This window comes from Nerophis ophidion, linkage group LG22, assembly GCF_033978795.1.
Source record: "Nerophis ophidion isolate RoL-2023_Sa linkage group LG22, RoL_Noph_v1.0, whole genome shotgun sequence".
Lineage (NCBI taxonomy): Eukaryota > Metazoa > Chordata > Actinopteri > Syngnathiformes > Syngnathidae > Nerophis > Nerophis ophidion.
Genome location: NC_084632.1, coordinates 24,071,452 through 24,094,835, shown reverse-complemented (window position 1 = coordinate 24,094,835; position 23,384 = coordinate 24,071,452). Strand labels below are relative to the sequence as shown.

At 42.3% G+C, this 23,384-nt stretch overlaps 2 protein-coding genes across 2 annotated transcripts in view; one reads left to right on the top strand and one right to left on the bottom strand.

The window, feature by feature from the left end:
* hmcn1 (hemicentin 1) overlaps positions 1-9,045 on the top strand; it is a 245,247-nt gene extending 236,202 nt beyond the window's left edge. The window contains exons 104-106 of the mRNA XM_061883572.1: positions 87-206; positions 287-413; positions 4,493-9,045. Coding sequence (XP_061739556.1) covers positions 87-206; positions 287-413; positions 4,493-4,859 — 614 coding nt within the window. The 3' untranslated portion in view covers positions 4,860-9,045. The remainder of the gene's footprint in view (positions 1-86; positions 207-286; positions 414-4,492) is intronic.
* Positions 9,046-14,247: 5,202 nt separating this feature from the next.
* Positions 14,248-19,545, bottom strand: arpc5b (actin related protein 2/3 complex, subunit 5B). The gene is made up of 4 exons (XM_061883571.1): positions 19,268-19,545; positions 17,603-17,675; positions 17,296-17,472; positions 14,248-15,403 (listed from the first exon to the last, which is right to left on the bottom strand). Exons 1-4 carry the CDS (start codon positions 19,405-19,407, stop codon positions 15,341-15,343), a joined length of 453 nt encoding a protein of 150 aa, XP_061739555.1. The 5' UTR covers positions 19,408-19,545; the 3' UTR covers positions 14,248-15,340.
* Positions 19,546-23,384: the final 3,839 nt, after the last annotated feature.

Below are 23,384 nucleotides of genomic sequence, written 5' to 3'. Positions count from 1 at the left end.
GTTGGATCTCAGCAGATTATGCAGGCGTACCCAATGTTATGACCAATGATGTTCCACTCCCATTTTAATGGATGTTTGTGTTCCAGATATCAACGAATGTGAGGTGAGAGATGCTTGCCAACACGAGTGTATGAACACACCAGGGAGCCACAGGTGCCTTTGCCCAGCCGGTTACAATCTCATGACCAACGGCAAGACGTGCCAAGGTGTGTGTGTGTGTTTCAAGACCAACATAGGTCAAAGGCCATTGCAGCACATAACACGACGTTGCCTGGTGTATTTACAGATATAGACGAGTGTCTCGAGCAGAACATCCAGTGTGGCGCCAACCGCATGTGTTTCAACATGAGAGGAAGTTTCCAGTGCATCGACACACCTTGTCCACCAAACTACCAGAGAGAGCCCACCACAGGGTAAGAAGATGAATACGACATAGTTTATACAGAGGGAGTATGAGTCTTGAAAAGTCCTGAAAGGTCATGTATGGTTGAATTAGGGGTGTCAAACCCATTTTAATTGTGGGTCACTTCACAGTTAATGCTGCCCTCACAGAGCTTCTTGTAATATAATCGCCTCATGATAGCACCATTGGCCCCTTCATTTAAGTATCAATATTCACCAACAAACTGATGGAGAACTTCTTTTGAAAACAGAAGTCAAGATAACGAGAAAATATTGAAGTTCAACTTGGAATAACTTGCTGCATGAAATAATTGGTAATATTAATAATAATAATAGTTATGAACAACTTCAGTTGGATGTGAAACAATTATTTTATTTTCAAATTGAAAAACATTTAGCAAGAAAAATGAAGTGCCTTATTAATGCACACTGGGCCCCATTCAGCAATAAGTTCCTAACTTTTCCTCTTATCTTTCTTCCTAAGTGATTTTCTAAGTCAAGTCAAGTCAAGTCAGCTTTATTTGTCAATTTCTTTACATGTAAGACATACAAAGGAATCGAAATTATGTTTCTCACTCTCCCATGCGTAGACAAAAAGAAAAAGAAAACACAACAGTAAAGTGCAACGTGAATATGTGTACCTACTAAAGTGACAATATATATAGTTCCTGTTGTTTTTAAATAGGATATGGCTGTAAACAATGAGTGTTTCATCAGTAGTGCAAATACTTATGATATACTTAGCAGCAGATGTGTGCAATTTTGCATAGTCATTTTTCTGTGGGTCATGGGGTTTGGAGTTCAGGCGGGGGAGTTCAGCAGCCTAACAGCCTCGTGGTAAAAGCTGTTGGTGAGTCTGGTGGTGCGAGAGCGGAGGCTCTTGTATCTTCTTCCAGAGGGAAGGAGGCTGAACAGGTTGTGTGCGGGGTGGCTTGCGTCACTCACAATTGTGAGTGCTTTGCGGGTGAGGCGGGTGGTGTATAAGTCCTGAAGAGATGGGAGTGGTGTACCAATGATTTTCCCAGCTGTTTTCACGAGAGGAGTCTATTCAAATTCATGACGTGTTCTTAAACGCCCAAATTTTTCCCACCTGTTGTTCTTAAGTTGCTGAATGCCAAATAGTTAGCGCGTGAGTGTCTATCATAATTTGCATACAAACATACCCTTATTTCCCCAATATATGCGTATGTAAACACCCTTAATTCCGTAATTTGCATAGGTAAACGCCCTTAATTCCCCATATAAGGGCACTTATATGGGGAATTAAGAGTGTTTATTATTCTCTGGCAGACCAGGGTCCTCATGTATCAAGTCTGACTTTGCAGATTTTCCATATTTTCCTGCAGACTTCTCAGATCTCCTTTGTATGCTGTTGTTGCTTTTCTCTGATCTTCTTGTTTTTTTAATGTTATTACTTATGTGAATTTTAGTATCCATCCATTTTCTACTGCTTGTCCCGTTCGGGGAATTGTATTTATATAGCGCTTTTCTCTAGTGACTCAAAGCTCTTTTACATAGTTAAACCCAGAATCTAAGTTACATTTAAACCAGTGTGGGAAGCACTAGGATCAGGGGGCTAAAGTGTCTTGCCCAAGGACACAACGGCAGTAACTAGGATGGCGGAAGCGGGGATCGAACCTGTAACCCTCAAGTTGCTGGCACTGCCGCTCTCAATCACATTGCTATTTTCATATAAGGGGTTGTGATCTGGGCGTGCTAAGCCACGCACTCGTCTGCGGAGAAATCTAAGTAGATTGTGATGTGATAAAGTAATGTGCTTGGATTTGTGCACGCGAACACTTTCATACATCTGAATTTTGCAGTAGTGTGCCGTCAGGGCCAGCAAGGCCTGCTGGCCTAACATAACCAGAAATCATAATCGTAATCAAAGATAAAATTATTTTTTTTATTTACTTTCCCTAAATATCCCTAAATCCCTAAGTATTCATATTCTCTTCATGTCATACTATGCTCCTTCCAGTGCTGTTATTTTTAGTTTTAGTTTGTATCCAATCAGAATTCAGCTAGCTTATGTTGCCATGCTGTACCAAATCTGCCCAAGGCCTTCAGAATCAACAATGCAGGTGTCCATGCACTGTAAGTGATTGAGGACATACAGGTGATGGACAGTTGTGATAGCCAATCAGATCACAAGTTGTTGTCAGTAAGGCCTTCTAGATGGCCTCACGTTGAACGTGACATTCACACTACCTGTGATTGGATACTCATCAGGACCGTTGAATTTGAGAACACATAAAGTTGAGAGACAGTTCTGATAGCCAATCAGATCACAAGTTGTTGACAGAAGCCTATCCAAGTAGCCTGATGTTAACGAGACTGATTGAATACACACTTGTCACTCCAAAGTGAGTATCCATTTACAAGTTTCAATTTAGTAGAAAGCGGGACTATTTTTAGGCCATATCACGATACAAAATATATATTGCGGTATTTTGCCTTGGCCTTGAATGAACACTTGATGCATTTAATCACAGCAGCATGATGATTCTATGTGTCTGCATTAAAACGTTCTTATTTATACTGCATTAATATATGTCCGTTGTAAGCTTTCATGCAGAGAGGAAAACCACAACTAAGTCAATTTAGCAAGTGTATTTATTATTTTGTATTTATTAGTGGAGTGTTTTAAGTCTCGTCTTAAGACCCACTTTTATTCTTTGGCTTTTAACACTACGTGACTTGTGTGGTCCTCTGTCCTCTGTGTTTTTTTTTTTATACATTTTGATTTCTATTTTACTGTTTTAATTGCTTTTACCCTTTAAAATAGTTTTAATCTTTTTTTTTATATATATTGTTTTTGTATTGGTTTTATAGTTATTTATTCTTTGTTTTTAGTCAGTCATTGGTGGAGTATAATGTTTTTAATAATGTTCTTAACATGGCTGTGCAGCACTTTGGAAACATTATTGTTGTTTAAATGTGCTATATAAATACAGTGGATTGGATTGGATATTAAACAGTTACTAAGCAGTGGCACAAACATCCATGTCATTTCAAAACACAAAGTGCAAGATTGTCAGAGACATTTTAAAACAAGCTATTAGTGCAATTTTGAACATAATGTCACTAAGATGACATATCAACATCAACAACACTAAATTAAAGTGCCCTTTTTGTACAGAACGCCACTACAATAGTTTGAAACAAATAAAGTCCACTTTTGTGCATGATGTCACACAAGATATTTCAAAAACTCAAATAAAAATGAGCTGCCTAATAGGAAATCAAATAGTGTGTGTCCTTGTGGTAGGTTCCTGCGGATGTTATCGCCTTATGTTGTTGATTTTTTTTTTCATCCGGTGTTGATCTGGAAATTGTTACTTCGGCATTTTGTGAGTTGTTGACATGCAGTTTCGAGCACTCTTCATTCTCTAGCGGGTTACTTTTCAAATGATGCTACACATTAGCAGTAATGCTACTTTTTGTAGCAATACTTTTGCTGCATAATTGTTCAACATATTCCCGCTTGAAGCCAAACCACCGCCAGACGATGCACCCCATGCTTTTTTTCTTGAGAATAAATTTTTCCTCCATTTTGTTACCAGATTCGCACCTTATCTCTCTTGTATTACCACTCGCAACGCACCGTTAGCATCACAGCTAACGTTATCATGCTGCTACCTCTCTGCTCGGGGAGAGCGTGTGACGTTGTACACGTGACGTATGTAAGAAGGTGCGCTTGTTTATGTCTCTGTGAGAAGGAGAGACAAGAAAGACTGAGAAATGCCTGTAGTGTAACACCCGCAGCTAAAAGCAACTGTGTGAGAAAGTATACTCTAATATGACGATATAGTTATATATTCTATATCGCACAGAGACAAACCTGTGATTTATCGAGTATATCGATATATCGCCCAGCCCTACATGAGGCCGCAGGTGCATACAGGCTGCGTTCAAAGGCAGAGTTACAATGCAATGTACTGTACGAGGTTGTAACGACAAGCTCCATCCACAATTATAATGTGTTTATGAAATTGGGGCGTAAACATTTAAATTAATGTATTTTCTGGCTGCCACTGATAAATGAGTGTATGTCGAACACTGACTCAGGTTCCAATGTGTGTTTCAGGTTTTGTCTGAAGAAGTGTCCTCCGAACGACGTGGAGTGCGCGCTGAGTCCTTACGCGCTGGAGTACAAGCTGCTTTCTCTTCCCTTTGGCATCGCAGCCAACCAGGACCTCATCCGACTGGTGGCCTACACGCAGGACGGCGTGATGCACCCTCGGACCACCTTCCTGGGGGTGGACGAGGACATCAGCTTACCTTTCGCCCTGCGCGACGAGAACCTCAAGGGAGTGCTGTTCACCACGCGGCCTTTGCAGGAGCCTCACACGTACCGCATGAGGGTGCGAGCCCTCTCCTACAGCGAAAGCGGGGCCATCGAGTACCAGACCACCTTCATTGTCTACATCGCCGTCTCGGCCTACCCTTACTGAGAACACTTTAAACGACGCCGGACTAAAAGTGCGTGCCGCACAGCTGGAATACGTTGAGTCTACGATGAGAATGAACTGAGGAAAACAGACTCCAGCGAGGGTCAATGAGAACAAAGCTTTTACAGCGGGGACAAAAGAAGCCATGACTATTTATTTGCTATCTTTTATGCTGTAATGTTTGTATTGTTTTCTCCTGTCACACAAAAATGTATTTTCTTGGTGTAAAAGGGCTCACCGCCAAATGTTTAACGCTGATAAGAAAACAACTGCAGAGGACACTGGTTTCCAATACAGGAAGTTGAAATATTGGTAGTTAGACTTTTGTTGTAGTTTAAAGTTAAAGTACAACTGATAGTCTCACACACACACACACACACACACACACACACACACACACACACACACACACTAGGTGTGGTGAAATTACCCTCTACATTTGACCCATCCCCTTGTTCCACCCCCTGGGAGGTGACGGGAGCAGTGAGCAGCAGCGGTGGCCGTGTTCGTTTGATAGAATTGGGGTCAGGGCTTTCACCATCTTCCACAACAAAATCATCCAACCTTCAGGCTTTAAGGCTGGGGAAAAAGAGTTTATATGGTTCATGGGGACCAAATTTAGATATTTTTGCATAATTCACACACATTTGTACGTGACTAATGAGGACCATTAAAAAAAAAAAGAATAATTTGAATTAAATATGACATGATCCAGCGAGTGCAGTACCAGCAACAGCAGGGTGAGGGGGCTGCTGTGCAAATGTCTCACACTCAAACTAACCAGTAAACATGTTATATGGGCCAAAGCTTAAAAATCACTTAGGCATCTTCAGAATGGATCTGACTATCATTTAAAAAGGTTTCGCTTTAGGGGACCTGTTTTTTTGTCCCCATACCGTCAGAAATCCCCTAAAGTTGACTGTGTAAACAGAGCGATGTCCCCATTAAGTAAGCATTGCCAGAACGAACACACACACACGTATCCAAACTATTTTCTGCTGACAATACACAAAAATCACTATGGTGTAGGTCATATTTTTAACATTCTCATTGATTATATGTAGGGATGTAACGATAAACAGCATTGGCGTTAACCGCGGTTAAAACTGCCGACGCTTAACATTAAAGGCCTACTGAAATTAGATTTTCTTATTTAAACAGGGATAGCAGGTCCATTCTATGTGTCATACTTGATCATTTCGCGATATTGCCATATTTTTGCTGAAAGGCTTTAGTAGAGAACATCGATGATACATTTCGCAACTTTTGGTCGCTAATAAAAAAGCCCTGCCTGTACCGGAAGTAGCAGACGATGTGCGCGTGACGTTACTGGTTGTAGGGCTCCTCACATCCTCACATTGTTTATAATCATAGCCACCAGCAGCTAGAGCTATTCGGACCGAGAAAGCGACGATTTCCCCATTAATTTGAGCGAGGGTGAAAGATTTGTGGATGAGGAAAGTTAGAGTGAAGCACTAGAGAAAAAAAAATGAGGGCAGTGAGATCAATTCAGATATTATTAGACACATTTGCTAGGATAGTTCTGGAAAATCCCTTATCTGATTATTGTGTTACTAGTGTTTTAGTGAGATTATAAAGTCATACCTGAAAGTCGGAGGGGTGTGTTGACCCCCAGTGTCTCTGATGGAAGCCATGGAGGAGCCAAGAAAGTTGCAGCTGCCTTTTTGACAGCTGCTGCAGGAGGACGCAAGCTCCGCTCATGTCTCCGGTAAGAGCCGACTTATTACCACAATTTTCTCACCGAAACCTGCCGGTTGACATGTTCGTTTGACCACTCTGTTCCATATTAAAGCTTCACGACAAACAAAGAAACACCGGCTGTGTTTTGGTTGCTGAAGGCACCTGCAATCCACCGCTTTCCACCAACAGCATTCTTCTTTATAGTCTCCATTATTAATTGAACAATTTGCAAAAGATTCAGCAACACAGATGTCCAAAATACTGTGTAATTATGCGATTAAAGCAGACGACTTTTAGCCGTGAGCGGGGCTGGGATAAAATGTCTGCTACAACCAATAACGTCACAAGCACTCGTCAACATAAGAGTCATTATTCCGCGACGTTTTCAACAGGAAACTTCGCGGGAAATTTAAAATTGCAATTTAGTACACTAAAAAAGGCCGTATTGGCATGTGTTGCAATGTTAATATTTCATCATTGATATATAAACTATCAGACTGTGTGGTCAGTAGTAGTGGGTTTCAGTAGGCCTTTAATGTCTTTCTCCATTAGGAAACGACATACTCCGATTTAAACTTATTTAATCACATTGCTGTCCGAGGAACTAAATTCGGTTGAACTAACAAGTTGTGCTCTTTTAGAACAGTGCGCTCATTCTATTGGGCGTGAAAGTGTGACACGGAGACGCAATGCATCATGGGACTTACTGCGTGTTAATAGCATCTTTACATTGTACTAAAATCATGTGTTTTACTTAACAAGTTCCAAGTGTGTCATAAACGTGCGGCATAGTTAAATGTTACAATGCTTGGCGTGATTGCTTCAGGAAAAAAAAATAATTGGTGAGATTTGTTTCATTTCCAGCGCAGCAGCGAAGCCAAAGGTTGGGTAATTAAGCCAATTAGGAGATGATGGAAAGCAGCTGTGTGAGACCAGCAAAAGTGATTTTTAACTTCATTACCTGGTGCATGTTGACGGCATTTTCACACTGGTAAGTTTGAATTTAAGCCTGTTTTATTTTGTGGCAACTTTTAGTAGGCTGTTGGCGTTAGCTGCTAAGCTATCCACGAGTTTTGAACAACATACAGCATTTGGAAAAAAAACGATACCACTGTTTATAGCTCATTAACTGAGAAGAGTAAATATTTCCATCATTGATACACAGTCTGTTTCAGACTTGAATATATTTCCTAGTGATGGGTTGATGAGGCGTCATGAAGCATTTCGACACATCGCAAAACTGTATTGATACTGTATTGATACTGTGTCACTAAATACTGACATCTGCTGGACATTAAAAATCCCTACAGGCAACCTATGGACCCCCTCAACTGACACTGATTTTATGACCTAGTACAGTGTTTTTCAACCACTGTGCCGCGGCACACTAGTGTGCCGTGCGGTACAGTCTTGTGTGCCGTGGGAGATTATGTAATTTCACCTATTTGGGTTAAAAATATTTTTTTGCAAACCAGTAATTATAGTCTGCAAATTGTGTGTTGTTGTTGAGTGTCGGTGCTAGTGATGATGTTTGATAAGAAATTATCGAGTTCGAGCCTATTATCGAATCCTCTTATCAAACCGATTCCTTATCGATTCTCTTATCGAGTCCAGATAGGTTGTTGTACATGGGAAAAAAACAACAATATTTGGTTTAACAAAAGCTCACTTTTATTGTATAAGAAAAAAATAAAATCTAATAAATATTGACTGTTACCCTCCTAAAAAAATAAAATAAATACATATTGACTGTTGTTACCCAAAGTGGGATTTTTCAGAAAAACAAATATATACAGTAACACAAAAACAACCTGTCTCTGTGATCACTATAGGTGTATAAATAATAATATAGTCTTAAATAAAATCAGTCCCTTGGGCACAAAACTGAAAATAATACAGCTCTCCAAAAAGTGCACTTCTGTTACTATTTGACATAACTGTTTGTTATGATGCTTTGACATTTTTGCACTTTATTTCTTTATTGAAAGAAAATTCTATGAAGAGAAAAGTTGTTTGCAAATGTGGTTACAATGCTAAAATATGAAAAGTTAAAGCTAAAAAAAAAAAACGCTTTATTGAGTTAACATTATTTCTTTATGAGCTAGGGAATATAACAACTACACTATCCAGCATGCAACGGGAGTGATGAGCATGCGCGGTAGCCCCGAAAAGTGTTGTTGCATGTCGTCACCCGGCAGTAAACGTCAAGAATTCAGCCAACACGCCTCGTCTGCATTATTTATTATTAGACTTACAACACATATACAGTGTGATTTTGCTTTGTTTACAAGGAAAGAACAACAAAGGTTAAAAAAGGGGGATATGTTGTGTATATATATGTATGTACTGCGGGTGCTTTAAGAACATTGCGACAGCTGCCGTAAAGGAGGTGCGTTGCTAGCCTGGTTGCAAGTTTCCGGTTGGTCGTAAAAGTGTTGGTCATGTGTTTGTACCCTGCTCAAATCTCTCAGTAAAGTTATTCATTGGATTATGTATTTTGTTTTGAACTTCATTACACCTTGGAGTGCTTTTTCCTGTCCGTTGTTTTCCTGCTTTCGCTATCTGCGCCTAATGACGTGACGTCGTTTCTTGTAATGTCTCACGGAGTATTTCTGGTCGGGACGGATTCGAATAAAGAACCAACTCTTTTTTTTTTTTTTTTTACTATGGTGGTCTCGATAACGGGTACCGGTTATCAAAAATGGGTTCGAGTCCGAGGACTCGGTTCTTTTCTTATCGAACAACCGGAAAAAACGGTTTCAAGTATCATCCCTAGTCGGTGCAGAGTAACCGTGTAATACACTTCCATATCAGTAGGTGGCAGCCGGTAGCTAATTGCTTTGTAGACATCAGAAACAGCGGGAGGCAGGGTGCAGGTAAAAAGGTGTCTAATGCTTAAATCAAAAAATAAACAAAAGGTGAGTGCCTCTAAGAAAAGGCATTGAAGCTTAGAGAAGGCTATGCAGAACAAAACTACAACTGAACTGGTTACAATGTAAACAAAAACAGAATGCTGGACGACAGCAAAGACTTACTGTGGATGTACAATGTACATCCGAACATGACATGACAATCAACAATGTCCCCACAAAAAAGGATAAAAACAACTGAAATATTCTTGATTGCTAAAACAAAGTAGATATGGGGAATATTGCTCAAAGGAAGACATGAAACTGCTAAAGGAGAATACCAAAAAACGAGAAAAAGACACCAAAATAGGAGCGCAAGACAAGAAGTAAAACATTTCACTCAGGAAAACAGCAAAAAACTCCAAATAAGTCAGGGGGTGATGTGACTGGTGGTGACAGTACACCTACTTTGAGACAAGAGAAATATTGATGCATGCTTGGTTATGGTTTTATTTATATTCATTAATTGCGACAACTACTTTTTGCTGTCAACTGAGTTTCATTTTTTAATGATTTCTGTTGGTGGTGTGCCTCCGGATTTTTGTCAACGCAAAAAATGTGCCTTGGCTCAAAAAAGGTTGAAAAACACTGACCTAGTATATACAATAATATAAACCAAGTCATTGTCATTTAGGATTATTTCATAACTTCATTTAAATAAGAATATATTTTTATCTTTTTTAGATACAGTCAATAAAAAATTAGCCTGGCAGTCCTTGACAATGAAGTTCAGCAGAGCCTCATCCAGCATTTGCTTCCTGGTAGCTTGATGGTTAAAAATGAGATGAAGAAGGGAATTAAATATCAAAAAAGAAACTGAGTAAGTTGTAGAATGGCTGTATACCTGAGTTTATCCTGGGTGTCTCTGGAACTTCATTTTCATGCCTGGCCCTATGATGCCTCGGCATTGAGGAGGTGGATTTGTTAATGTACGACAATTCTGTCGTACAAATGTGACATTTAACCTGCAGAAAATATGAATAGTAAACTAAGAATCGTTTTGAAGAGATTTTGAATTCTAATAGATCAAGTGGAAACTTTGAGAGAACAGGGAGAAACGACAAGGAAATTAACACAAATACCGTTATTTTTATATACGATCAAAATATTCCCACATGGCGGAAATCTTTCTTTTTGCCTGAGGCTGCTCCATGATCTCCAAAGACGATAAATGACAAATGACCAACGACAGAACTGCGGGGATTCTGTTGGCAGCAGCACCTCGTTGACAGATGTGCTTTCTTACAAACACAGCTTGGCGCGCAGGCGTCAGTTCGACACAGTTTGCGTATCGGTCACGTGACTTTCTAAAAGCGGTACGCGCCCCGACACAGGGTTTTGCTCTATGAGCTCCACTCATGTGCCGATGCATCGGTGTTGCCGGACCCATCACTAATATTATTTACCAGTAGTTTGAAACAAATTTCTCTAGGAGACAAAAGTCATGTTGACTAGTCGACAGTCTTCTCTTTCTGATGTAAAATTCCAAGGTCTTGCACACGCCCAAAGTTGATTTGTCCGCGGTTCTTAATTGACTTTGCATTTCGAAATGTTTGGCCTGCATATAAACTGACTCCGTTGACGACTGAGATACAGAACATGTTCGGCAGCTTGTTCAAATCTCCTTCCACCAAAGTTACTTATTTTTTTTAAGGTGGCAAGTCGTCTGTACAGTTCCAAGATTTTTCATGATCCATTTTAATCCATGTTGTTGCTCTCTCTCACAATACCGGTGGATGAGTACAAAAACTTCATCCAGCCACAATGGCTGTCCAGCCCACACAATGCATTGCGAAATCACGCGCCCTTCAAGCCTTAAAGTGAGGGGATACGAAACAGTGTTGTTTTTAAAGTTAAAAAAGTTAAAGGCCTAGTTTATACATCAATGATGAAATCTTAACATTGTAACACATGCCAATACGGCCTTTTTAGTTTACTAAATTACAATTTTAAATTTCCCGCTGAGTTTCTTGTTGAAAACGTCGCAGTATGATGACGTGTGTTTGTGACGTTATTGGTTGGAGGGGACATACTAGCTCAGCACCACTTATGGCTAAACGTCGTCTCTTTTCATCGCATAGTTACACAGTAATTTGGACATCTGTGTTGCTTAATCTTTTGCAATTTGTTCAATTAATAATGGAGACTACAAAGAACAATGCTGTTGGTGGAAAGCGGTGTATTGCAGCTGTCTTTAGCACCGAGACACAGCCGGTGTTTCTTTATTTGTTGTGAAGCTTTAACACAGAGCGGTCAAGCAAATATGTTTCTTTACGTCAACCAGCATGTTTTTGGATGGGAAAATTGTGGTATATATCTTACCGGAGACATCAGTGGATTATGCGTCCTCCTGGAGTAGCTGTCAAAAAAGGCAGCTGTGAGCTTGGCTCCTCGGCTTCTCTCTGAGACACTGGCGAGTTCACCGCAGCCATCCGACTTTGAGGTATGTCTTTACAATCTCACTAAAACTATTAAAACAATAAGCAGATAAGGGATCTTCCGGAATTATCCTAGTAAATGTGTCTAATTACATCTGAAACACTCACACTGCCGCCGCCTGGAGCCGTCGCTTTTTATTTTATTTATTTTATATTTTTCTAGTCCTTAACAATCAATATCCTCATCCACAAATCTTTCATCCTCGCCCAAATTAATGGGGAAATTGTCGCTTTCTCGGTCTGAATTGCTCTTACTGCTGGTGGCTCACATTATAAACACTGTGAGGATCCCTCACACCGGTGACGTCACACGCACATACTTTCAGTACAGGCAAGGATTTTTTCTTAGCGACCAAAAGTTGCAAACTTTATCGTCGATGTTCTCTACTAAATCCTTTCAGCAAAAATATGGCAATATCGCGAAATGATCAAGTATGACACATAGAAAGAACCTGCTATCCCCGTTTAAATAAGAAAATCTCATTTCAGTAGGCCTTTAAAGTACCATTAATAGTCTCACACACACACACACACACACTGGGTGTGGTGAAATTACTGTCTGCATTTTACCCATCCACCTGGTTCACCCCCTGGGAGGTGGCTGGGCTTGGGAATCGTTTTGGTGATTTAACACCCGATTTCAACCCTTGATGCTGAGTTCCAAGCAGGGAGGTAATGGGTCCCATTTTTATAGTCTTTGGTATGACTCGGCCGGGGTTTGAACTCACAACCATCTCAGGGCGGACACTCTATAACAGGGGTGCCCATTACGTCGATCGCGAGCTACCAGTCGACCGCGGGGGGTGTGTCAGTCGATCTCGAGCCAGGCTTTTAAAAAAAATAGACCTAAAAATTAGTGATCATCAATCTTCACCAAGACGTCACTTAAATGACATTCACAGTACCGGAGGGTCTTGTGAGATGACGCTGGCTGCTCAAAGATCATTATTATTAAAATATGACCGAGAGGAAGGCGAGAAACACTTTTATTTCAACAGACTCTCGCGCTGTACCTTCCGTCAAAACTCTAAAGGCTGACTGCACATTTCCTATCTTCACAATAAAAGCCCTGCTTCATGCTGCCTGCGCTAACTAAATACAGAGTCTCGGAAAACTGGGGTGCACAAGCGATCCCTCAGAAAGCTGGCGTGCACATCACTTGTGCACGCCAGCTTTCCGAGACTCTTATTTTGTTAGCGCAGGCAGCATGAAGCAGGGCTTTTATTGTGAAGATAGGAAATGTGCAGTCGGCCTTTAGAGTTTTGACGGAAGGGACGGCACGAAAGTCTGTTGAAATAAAAAGTGTTTTTCGCCTTCCTCTCTGTCATTTTTTCATAATAATGAACTGGCAGCAGCCAGCGTCATCTCACAAGACCCTCAGGTGCCGTGAATGTCAATCAAGCAAGCTACGGAATTTGCCGCCAATGTTTTTCTTGTAAAGTGTATGGAAGCTGGATGAATTAGATGCCAAAAACCAACCACTTTCATTCTGGTATTGTACAGAAAGGACAACTTTTTTTCTCCTCCATTTGAAAATGTGGGTGTTATCATCATTACTGTCTGATTCCAATCAATGCAAGTCATCAGAATCAGGTAATACACCAACTTATATTCTTGTCTTCGTGAAAGAAAGACTTCTATATGTGTTACACATGCTTGTATTATCATTAAACACATTTAACTTGTTTACAAAAATGTCTCTTTCATAAATAAATAAATATAAATGATATATATAAATGAGGTAGATCCCCTCGAGTTGGTCAATTGAAAAGTAGCTCGCCTGCAGAAAAAGTGTGGGCACCCCTGCTCTATAACCACAGGTCAACGGTGCGGTCAAGGACATAAAACATGCAAAATAGCATGCTTTCTAAAAGTGTGTCAAAACTTGGTCAGATGATTTCAGCGCGTGTGCATACATAATTTTTAAGCGCATTCAAAAATATCATGATACTGACCGTTATGTGAAACGTTTTTATTGTTACATCACTGGTGGTGTCCCTTCCCCTTCCAACATTGAAACTGTTCTTTTCAATGTTTCATGTTTGTAGTAACTGCAGCCCTCATTTTGGACACCTCTGCATTAAGACCTGTTTGATTAATGAGGCGGCGTGTTCAAATGTCTTAAGTATTGTAATTTATTGACAAGTGCTAAAATCAACAATGATACAGATACAAGTAGCGTCCCATTTTACACTTAAATATTCTCGTGCCGCATCTTCGCCAAGCTGATGCCAAGATGTATTTTATTTTTATGACTGTACATAAGGGTTTGCTTCATTTATTGATGTACTGTACTTTTTACTACCCAACTTTTTTCTTGTTTTAATAAAAAAACGACACAGGTGAAATTTAACTTGAACTTTTAATAGTATGAGCAGAAAAATTCACCATTTCAACCAACATTCATACCATTTATTTTTCTCAACAAAAAAGGAGCACAAACATAAAAAAGGAATATTTTTTAAGGCAGTTTTGTACATCAGTTTGGTATGTTGCCTTGACTCCTTTGCCCTGCGGTTTGAAATACATGAAACAAGACTCATTTGTGTCATGTAACTCACATAGCAGTTACTGCATTATGAAAACCTGTTTAATGTTGAAATTAACCGTTCGGAGTCCATTTTTCTAAGTGGGATAAAAAACTAAAAGTGAACCGTAGTGAAGCTTTGGTGGAACAATGAATGAACTTCACACATTAGTGAGCAGAGAAATAACACTTTGCTGCTATTACACTTTTCTATTGTTGATAAATCTAAGTAGTCCAATACATAAACTGACGTGAAATCAAATTGTTTTATTTGGCAACGAATGACATCTACCTCATAAGGCAGACTGCTTGTGTGATGCATGTTTCAACTTAAATACAACACAATAAAGACGAATTGGAGTAAATAGCCCCAATTTTAAACTATATATTTTTTAATTGACTGCAAAAAACACACAGGCCAATATATAAGACAAATATTCTCACCTTTTATGCAGGAATGCTGATTTTTACCTTAAGAGGTTTAAAAATTGGAGCAAAGTAGGGATTTAGTTATGACAAAAATTGAATTCTGTTTAAAATGAATGCGGACCGCAGTGGTGAGTCATCGTTAAAGCGCTTCTATAAACAGTACCAGCAGGGGGGGTTGTGTGGCTGCAGAGAGAGATGGTGAGCTGCCTCCTCCACCTCATCGGGCGTTTAAGTACTGAGTTTAGGAGCACTTAGTGGATGTTGCCTGGATGTGTTTGCATTTAGTGATGGACATGATTTTGATCGGGCGGAGATCAAACACGAGGATGAAACTCTTTAAACCTAATGTGACCCAGATAAGATGTGAAGCGATCTTATCGGGTTCGCGGTCTGCTTTTCCTTTTAGTCCATTTATGCCATCTGTTACGTCGTGTGTGTCTGTCCCAACGTGTGGAGTGGATTGTGTCTGTTGCTCCTCCTCTAGACCGTCTTCCTCGCCGTCAGAACTCGTACGATGCTGCCCACTCCCCCAGCTGCCAGCGCCTGCAAACGAAAACGTCAGTACAAAGTTTGATGTAGCACGGTGCAATATAAAACAACCTTCTATAAAAGGCCATCGTGCCGTGGGCCTAGAGCTGGACGATTAATCACACTTTTATTCTGATTTTGATTGAAATGTCACCATTGTTGCTAATCATTAACACTAAACTGAGCTAAAAATGATGGCATTTCCACCTTCATGTAACCGCGGACGGAGTCAGATAATTGGCCAATAAAACGGAATCTGCTGATAAATGCAAACTAACATCAGGCAATTTGCCATAAATGTAAGTGAAATGTCACTGTGCGGAGAATAATCATTTGTTTTGGAAAGTAATGTGTCCAGTAGCGCTAATTTAATACCAGACACATTTATCCGCGCCCCGTGCTGAACTAAACAATGTCGAGACCATCACTTGGTGAATCCCATGCACCCCTAACTCTTCCGGGCTACAATATATACCCCCAACCCCTATTGTAGCCCGGAAGAGTTGGGGCTGCATTGGATTCTGGGTATTTGTTCTGTTGTGTTTATGTTGTGTTATGATGCGGATGTTCTCCCAAAATGTGTTTGTCATTCTTGTTTGGTGTGGGTTCACAGTATGGCCAGATTTGTAACAGTGTTAGTTTTTTATAAGGCTACCCTCAGTGTGACCTGTATGGCTGTTGATCAAGTATGTCTTGCACTCACTGCTGTGGGTCTGCAGAAGCCTCATACAACATGTGAATGGGTCGGCACATTGTTTGAATGGTGGAAAAGCGGACGAGATGGCAGACTGTAGAGGACGTTAATGGCAATGACATCACGGTACGCCCTTAATGTTGTTGTCCGGGTGAAAACCGGGAGATTGTCGGGAGGGGCACTGATTTTCGGGTGGTTTACGAAAAGATCGCAATAGTTGGCAAGTATGTTGCTAGGGCAGGAAAGCTATTCAAAGAAGGTGAAATCAGTAAAAAGTGCATGTTAGATTTTTTTAAGAAATATTTTCTTGCGGCCCAGCCTCACCCAGTTTCTGCATCCAGTGGCCCCCAGGTAATTGAGTTTGAGACCCCAGGTCTAAACTGTCTAAAAGCACGGATAAAAGCAATCCTGAAACGTGTTTACTTGTGCAAAGCTTGACAGAGAGTTAACATCTAAATGACCACCAATAAGCACACAAGTTAGATCGTTTCTTGTATTTTAGTAAAATAATGAACACAACATAAACACAGAAGGCTAGGAGGAGCTAGCAGATACACAGCAGCTAAGCAAACAATAGCACATAAGCTAGGCTAGGAGGAGCTATCAGCTACACAGCAGCTAAGCAAACAATAGCACACAAGCTAGACATTTTTAATAAGTGTGTTTAAATGCACAATATTGCTGTCTAAAACATTTTTTCAATACAAACAGGTATCAAATAATTATAGTTGATTACTTGCACGTACAACGTCTTCAAGACAAAGGTGTGAATATATTAGTAATATTCAGTAACAAGTGTATCCGCATTATTAAACTTCCTGCATCAAAAGCATAAATCTGTCATAATATCAGTGTTCCATCCATCCATCATCTTCCGCTTATCCGAGGTCGGGTCGCGGGGCAGCAGCCTAAGCAGGGAAGCCCAGACTTCCCTATATCAGTGTTGTTCATACCATAACATTTAACACAACAAAAAAATTAAGTATGTGCTGATATTGGATTCATATACTACTATACGCCCTTCCTAAACGCATAAAATCATAAACATTTATACTAAAACTACATAGCGTAATGACATGACGCTGGTGCAACATGGTGGCGGCGTCATTGTGTGTGTTGCTACAAACAATCCCGCGTTACGTCCTCTTGGTTACAGTTGTGTTTGTGGCAAGCATTACAAATGCAGTAGTAAATGAAACTATTCAAAACTTACCTTTTCGTGCCACTGCAAAAGTACAGCGCTGCTGTTTTCTGACGGCCTTTCGAAGCCTTTGTAGATGTATTTCATCAGCAGGTCCACGCTATTCTTGTCCAGAGACTGTACGCCTTTCTCGATGTCGCTGCTTTTAAAAGCACTCAGCACCTTCAGCACCAAGCCCTCTGCACGGTCCTGTGACAAAGCAGGCAAATGTAAAAAAAATACACACACACACACACACACACACACACACACACACACACACACACACACACACACACACACACACACACACACACACACACACGACAAAAAAGCACACCTTGACATTCTGATTCTTTGTGTTGATTGGTGGGTTCTTAAGGACGGCGTGCAGAGCGGCCATGTTGTCTCCTGTACAGGATGGGTGTTAAGGACAACTGCAATATTTAGTCGCATAAAATAAAAACATTAATAATCGTTGATATAGTGCAGTTCTACACTACAACCTTGTCACTGTTGCAAATGAATAGTCTTTTGAACTGTTCTTTTGAATGATGAAAACCGATTCAGTTATAAGCCATTTGTTTAGGAGCCGTTTTTATGCACACACACACACTGTCTAATTGCCCACATCGCATGTGTATCGGGATACACACACATTTATACAGTGGGGCAAAAAAGTATTTAGTCAGCCACCGATTGTGCAAGTTCTCCCACTTAAAATGATGACAGAGGTCTGTAATTTTCATCATAGGTACACTTCAACTGTGAGGGACAGAATGTGGAAAAAAAAATCCAGGAATTCACATGGTAGGAATTTTAAAGATTTTTTTTGTAAATTATGGTGGAAAATAAGTATTTGATTTGGTCAACCATTCAAATCTCACTGATGGAAGGAGGTTTTGGCTCAAAATCTCACGATACATGGCCCCATTCATTCTTTCCTTAACACGGATCAATCGTCCTGTCCCCTTATCAGAAAAGCAGCCCCAAAGCATGATGTTTCCACCCTCATGTTTCACAGTAGGTTTGGTGTTCTTGGGATGCAATTCAGTATTCACGACGATTTAAGTTTACACCAAAAAGTTCTATTTTGGTTTCATCTGACCAAATGACATTCCCCCAATCCTCTGCTGTATCATCCATGTATCCATTTTGGTACACCCTGGACAAGTTGCCACCTGGGCCAACACGATATAGACAGACAACATTCATGTTTGCACTATTAATGTTCAATAAAAGATAATTAAAATTAAATAGAATTGCTATAACAGACCAGTCTTTTGAAAAGAACACCTCCATCCAGAGAGCCTTAAACACCATCTCAAACAACCACAAATGTGTGTGTACATTGTTTATACTGTACACTTTGAGAAAAAAATAGACTGTGTCAAATTCTTTACTATATTTTATCCTTACAACGTAAAGATGATCAAACAGATACTGACGATGACACGGCAGAATGAAGTGTTTTTCTTACTGAATTCAAAACAAAAAAATCGGTCATAAAAGAAAAAAGGATGTCACGTTTGATAGAGTGAAAAGAAGAGATGGGCGGAGCATAGCTGCTACAACAAGGAAGTGCTACACTACCATACCATATAAGGCCTATAAAGCCCAAACTCGACGTTTACTTTGCTAGGAGCTGAAAAAAATGGTGAATATTCAGCAGGTGAATATTCAATTGACGGTCATAAATGAGTGGTATAAAAGTGAGAAGTTGGGAGTAAAACGGAGACAAAATGCTATCTGGCAGCGCATTTAAATATGACATAGAAGCGTGTTCTCATTTGGGAGCAGAAATCCCTGGAATGTGACTGTCAGGCAAGTCTGGGCAGGGACCGGCCTCATTGTAAGCGAATAGGAAGCGAGTGTAGCCGCCCAAACACACGCCATGGCGGGCATCACACCCAGCATTTGACGACTAAACTTCAGCCATCCACACTCAGCTGTGCACGGCAACATGTTTACCACTGACCGCACATGCTAGTCACGGAAAGGATATTGTCTGATGAGGGAGTCCACCTCCGCCTCGTCGGGACCCAGCTGGTTCTCTCCTCCGTCCTCCTCGTCTACAAACTTGTTCTCGTCGTACTCATCCACGTCCACTCGCCTGAAGCGCGCGGACATCACGTTCTTCGACATCTCGGGAAAGAAAAGTGGCGACGAGCAGAAATCAAAGAGCGCTGGTGTTAAAGCTCAATATCCGGCCTTTTCACAGTCAACTGGCAAGCAGGAAGTTCCCCGACGCCTTCTCCTTCCTTGTGTGGCTTTTGGTTCCGCATTCGCGCCATTGCCACCTAGCGACTAAAGAGTGGAACTTCAGGCGAGGGTCATAGTGACCACTAGAGGGCAGCCACGCCTCAAAAATATGCAACCAAGCAGTGTCTTTATGCTATTTTGTGGGACGTTGGCAAACATTAGAGCAGCGGTTTTCTGCAAAAATATGGCAATATTGCAAAATGATCAAGTATGACACATAGAATGGACCTGCTATCCCCGTTTAAATAAGAAAATCTAATTTCAGTAGGCCTTTAAGAATTTCTAAGAACTCCCAATTAAAAATGTTTGGATAGCAAATGGAGCACTTTACTCAAAACAGGGTTCATAACGTCATCAAAGCTCACCTTTTAAGCATTCGCACACACAGCACCTATATTTTGGAGCCAGGTTAAGGTGAAAGAAGAAAGGTCAAAATATAATAATTCAGCATAGAAGAAAATTATGTGTTAGCGTCACTTTAGCAACCCATTGTCCAAAACTGTGGTGTGTTCAAAGACCCTTGATCAAAGTTTGAACCAGAAGCGTCACTTGTTTTTAACACACACACACACACACACACACACACACACACACACACACACACACACACACACACACACACACACACACACACACACACACACACACACTTTCTACCGCTTGTCCCGTTTGGGGTCACGGGGGTTGTGCTGGAGCCTATCTCAGCTGCATTCGGGTAGAAGGCGGCGTACACCCTGGACAAGTAGCCACTTCATCGCAGGGCCAGCACAGATAGACAGACAACATTCACACACTAGGGCTAATTTAGTTTGTTTATTATATTGATAGAAATTTCAAAAAATAGAAAAAAATGTTTTTTTAATTATAGACACATTTATATATAAATTGGATACATATTATATACAAATATATGTAATTTAATGTGTATAAATCTATTAGTACAACAATTTACAACACCATAGTAAATTTTCATTTGTGTATTTATTATATAAAAATTTCAATAAAATAGAGAAAATATATTTTAAAATTATATAGTACTATTATATATAGTATTGCTCCTCTCTGAGCTGCCACCTTACCGTGGTAGAGGAGTTTGCGTGTCCCAATGATCCTAGGAGCTATGTTGTCCGGGGGCTTTAAGCCCCCTGGTAGGGTCCCCCAAGGCAAACTGGTCCTAGGTGAGGGACCAGACAAAGGGCAGCTCGAAAACCTCTATGAAAAGTAAAAACAAAGGACCCAGATTTCCCTCGCCCGGACGCGGGTGACCGGGCCCCCCCTCTGGAGCCAGGCCCGGAGGTGGGGCACGATGGCGAGCGCCTGGTGGCCGGGCCTGTACCCATGGGGCCCGGCCGGGCACAGCCCGAAGAGGCAACGTGGGTCCCCCCTCCAATGGGCTCACCACCCATAGCAGGGGCCATAGAGGTCGGGTGCAATGTGAGCTGGGCGGCAGCCGAAGGCAGGGCACTTGGAGGTCCGATCCTCGGCTTCATAAGCTCGCTCTTGGGACGTGGAACGTCACCTCACTGGGGAGAAAGGAGCCTGAGCTAGTGCGCGAAGTAGAGAAATTCCGGCTGGATGTAGTCGGACTCACTTCGACACACAGCAAGGAATCTGGAACCACTTCCCTTGAAAGGGGCTGGACTCTCTTTCACTCTGGCGTGGCCGGCAGTGAGAGGCGACGGGCTGGGGTGGCAATTCTTGTTGCCCCCCGGCTTAAAGCCTGTACGTTGGAGTTTAACCCAGTGGACGAAAGGGTAGCCTCCCTCCGCCTTCGGGTGGGGGGTCAGGTCCTGACTGTTGTTTGCGCTTACGCATCAAACAACAGTTCAGAGTACCCTTTTTGGGTACACTCGAGGGAGTACTGGAGAGTGCCCCCCCCGGGTGATTCCCTTGTTCTGCTGGGGGACCTCAACGCTCATGTTGGTAACGACAGTGAAACCTGGAGAGGCGTGATTGGGAACAATGGCCGCCCGGATCTGAACCCGAGTGGTGTTTTGCTATTGGACTTCTGTGCTCGTCACGGATTGTCCATAACAAACACCATGTTCAAACATAAGGGTGTCCATATGTGCACTTGGCACCAGGACACCCTAGGCCGCGGTTCCATGATCGACTTTGTAGTTGTGTCATCGGATTTGCGGCCTCATGTTTTGGACACTCGGGTAAAGAGAGGGGCGGAGCTTTCTACCGATCACCACCTGGTGGTGTGTTGGCTGCGATGGTGGGGGAGGATGCCGGACAGACCTGGCAGGCCCAAACGCATTGTGAGGGTTTGCTGGGAACGGCTGACAGAGTCTCCTGTCAGAGAAAGTTTCAATTCCCACCTCCGGAGGAACTTTGAACATGTCACGAGGGAGGTGCTGGACATTGAGACCGATTGGACCATGTTCCGCACCTCTATTGTCGAGGCGGCTGATCGGAGCTGTGGCCGCAAGGTAGTTGGTGCTTGTTGTGGCGGTAATCCTAGATACCGCTGGTGGACACCAGCGGTGAGGGATGCCGTCAAGCTGAAGAAGGAGTCCTATCGGGTTCTTTTGGCTCATAGGACTCCAGAGGCAGTGGACAGGTACCGACAGGCCAAGCGGTGTGCAGCTTCAGCGGTCACAGAGGCAAAAACTCGGACATGGGAAGAGTTTGGGGAAGCCATGGAAAATGACTTCCGGATGGCTTCGAAGCGATTCTGGACCACCATCCGCCGCCTCAGGAAGGGGAAGCAGTGCACTGTCAACACCGTGTATGGTGCGGATGGTGTTCTGCTGACCTCAACTGCGGATGTTGTGGATAGGTGGAAGGAATACTTCGAAGACCTCCTCAATCCCACCAACACGTCTTCGTATGAGGAAGCAGTGCCTGGGGAATCTGTGGTGGACTCTCCAATTTCTGGGGCTGAGGTTGCTGAGGTAGTTAAAAAGCTCCTCGGTGGCAAGGCCCCAGGGGTGGATGAGATCCGCCCGGAGTTCCTTAAGGCTCTGGATGCTGTGGGGCTGTCTTGGTTGACAAGACTCTGCAGCATCGCGTGGACATCGGGGGCGGTACCGCTGGATTGGCAGACCGGGGTGGTGGTCCCTCTCTTTAAGAAGGGGGACCGGAGGGTGTGTTCCAACTATCGTGGGATCACACTCCTCAGCCTTCCCGGTAAGGTTTATTCAGGTGTACTGGAGAGGAGGCTACGCCGGATAGTCGAACCTCGGATTCAGGAGGAACAGTGTGGTTTTCGTCCTGGTCGTGGAACTGTGGACCAGCTCTATACTCTCGGCAGGGTTCTTGAGGGTGCATGGGAGTTTGGCCAACCAGTCTACATGTGCTTTGTGGACTTGGAGAAGGCATTCGACCGTGTCCCTCGGGAAGTCCTGTGGGAAGTGCTCAGAGAGTATGGGGTATCGGATTGTCTTATTATGGCAGTCCGATCCCTGTATGATCAGTGTCAGAGCTTGGTCCGCATTGCTGGCAGTAAGTCGGACACGTTTGCCAGTGAGGGTTGGACTCCGCCAAGGTTGCCCTTTGTCACCGATTCTGTTCATAACTTTTATGGACAGAATTTCTAGGCGCAGTCAAGGCATTGAGGGGTTCCGATTTGGTGGCCGCGGGATTAAGTCTTTGCTTTTTGCAGACGATGTGGTCCTGTTGGCTTCATCCGGCCGGGATCTTCAGCTCTCACTGGATCGGTTCGCAGCCGAGTGTGAATCGGCCGGAATGAGAATCAGCACCTCCAAATCCGAGTCCATGGTTCTCTCCCGGAAAAGGGCGGAGTGCCATCTCCGGGTTGGGGAGGGGACCCTGCCCCAAGTGGAGGAGTTCAAGTACCTAGGAGTCTTGTTCACGAGTGAGGGAAGAGTGGATCGTGAGATCGACAGGCGGAT

Bases quoted from the DNA above. Each gene is read 5' to 3' on its own strand.
- arpc5b (XM_061883571.1), bottom strand. From the start codon at position 19,407: ATGTCGAAGAACGTGATGTCCGCGCGCTTCAGGCGAGTGGACGTGGAT. The intron at 17,473-17,602 runs GTGTGCTTTTTT...GCTTTGTCACAG, and splicing joins CAAAGAATCAGAATGTCAAG to GACCGTGCAGAGGGCTTGGT. The intron at 15,404-17,295 runs GTAAGTTTTGAA...TTTCGTTTGCAG, and splicing joins TTTTGCAGTGGCACGAAAAG to GCGCTGGCAGCTGGGGGAGT.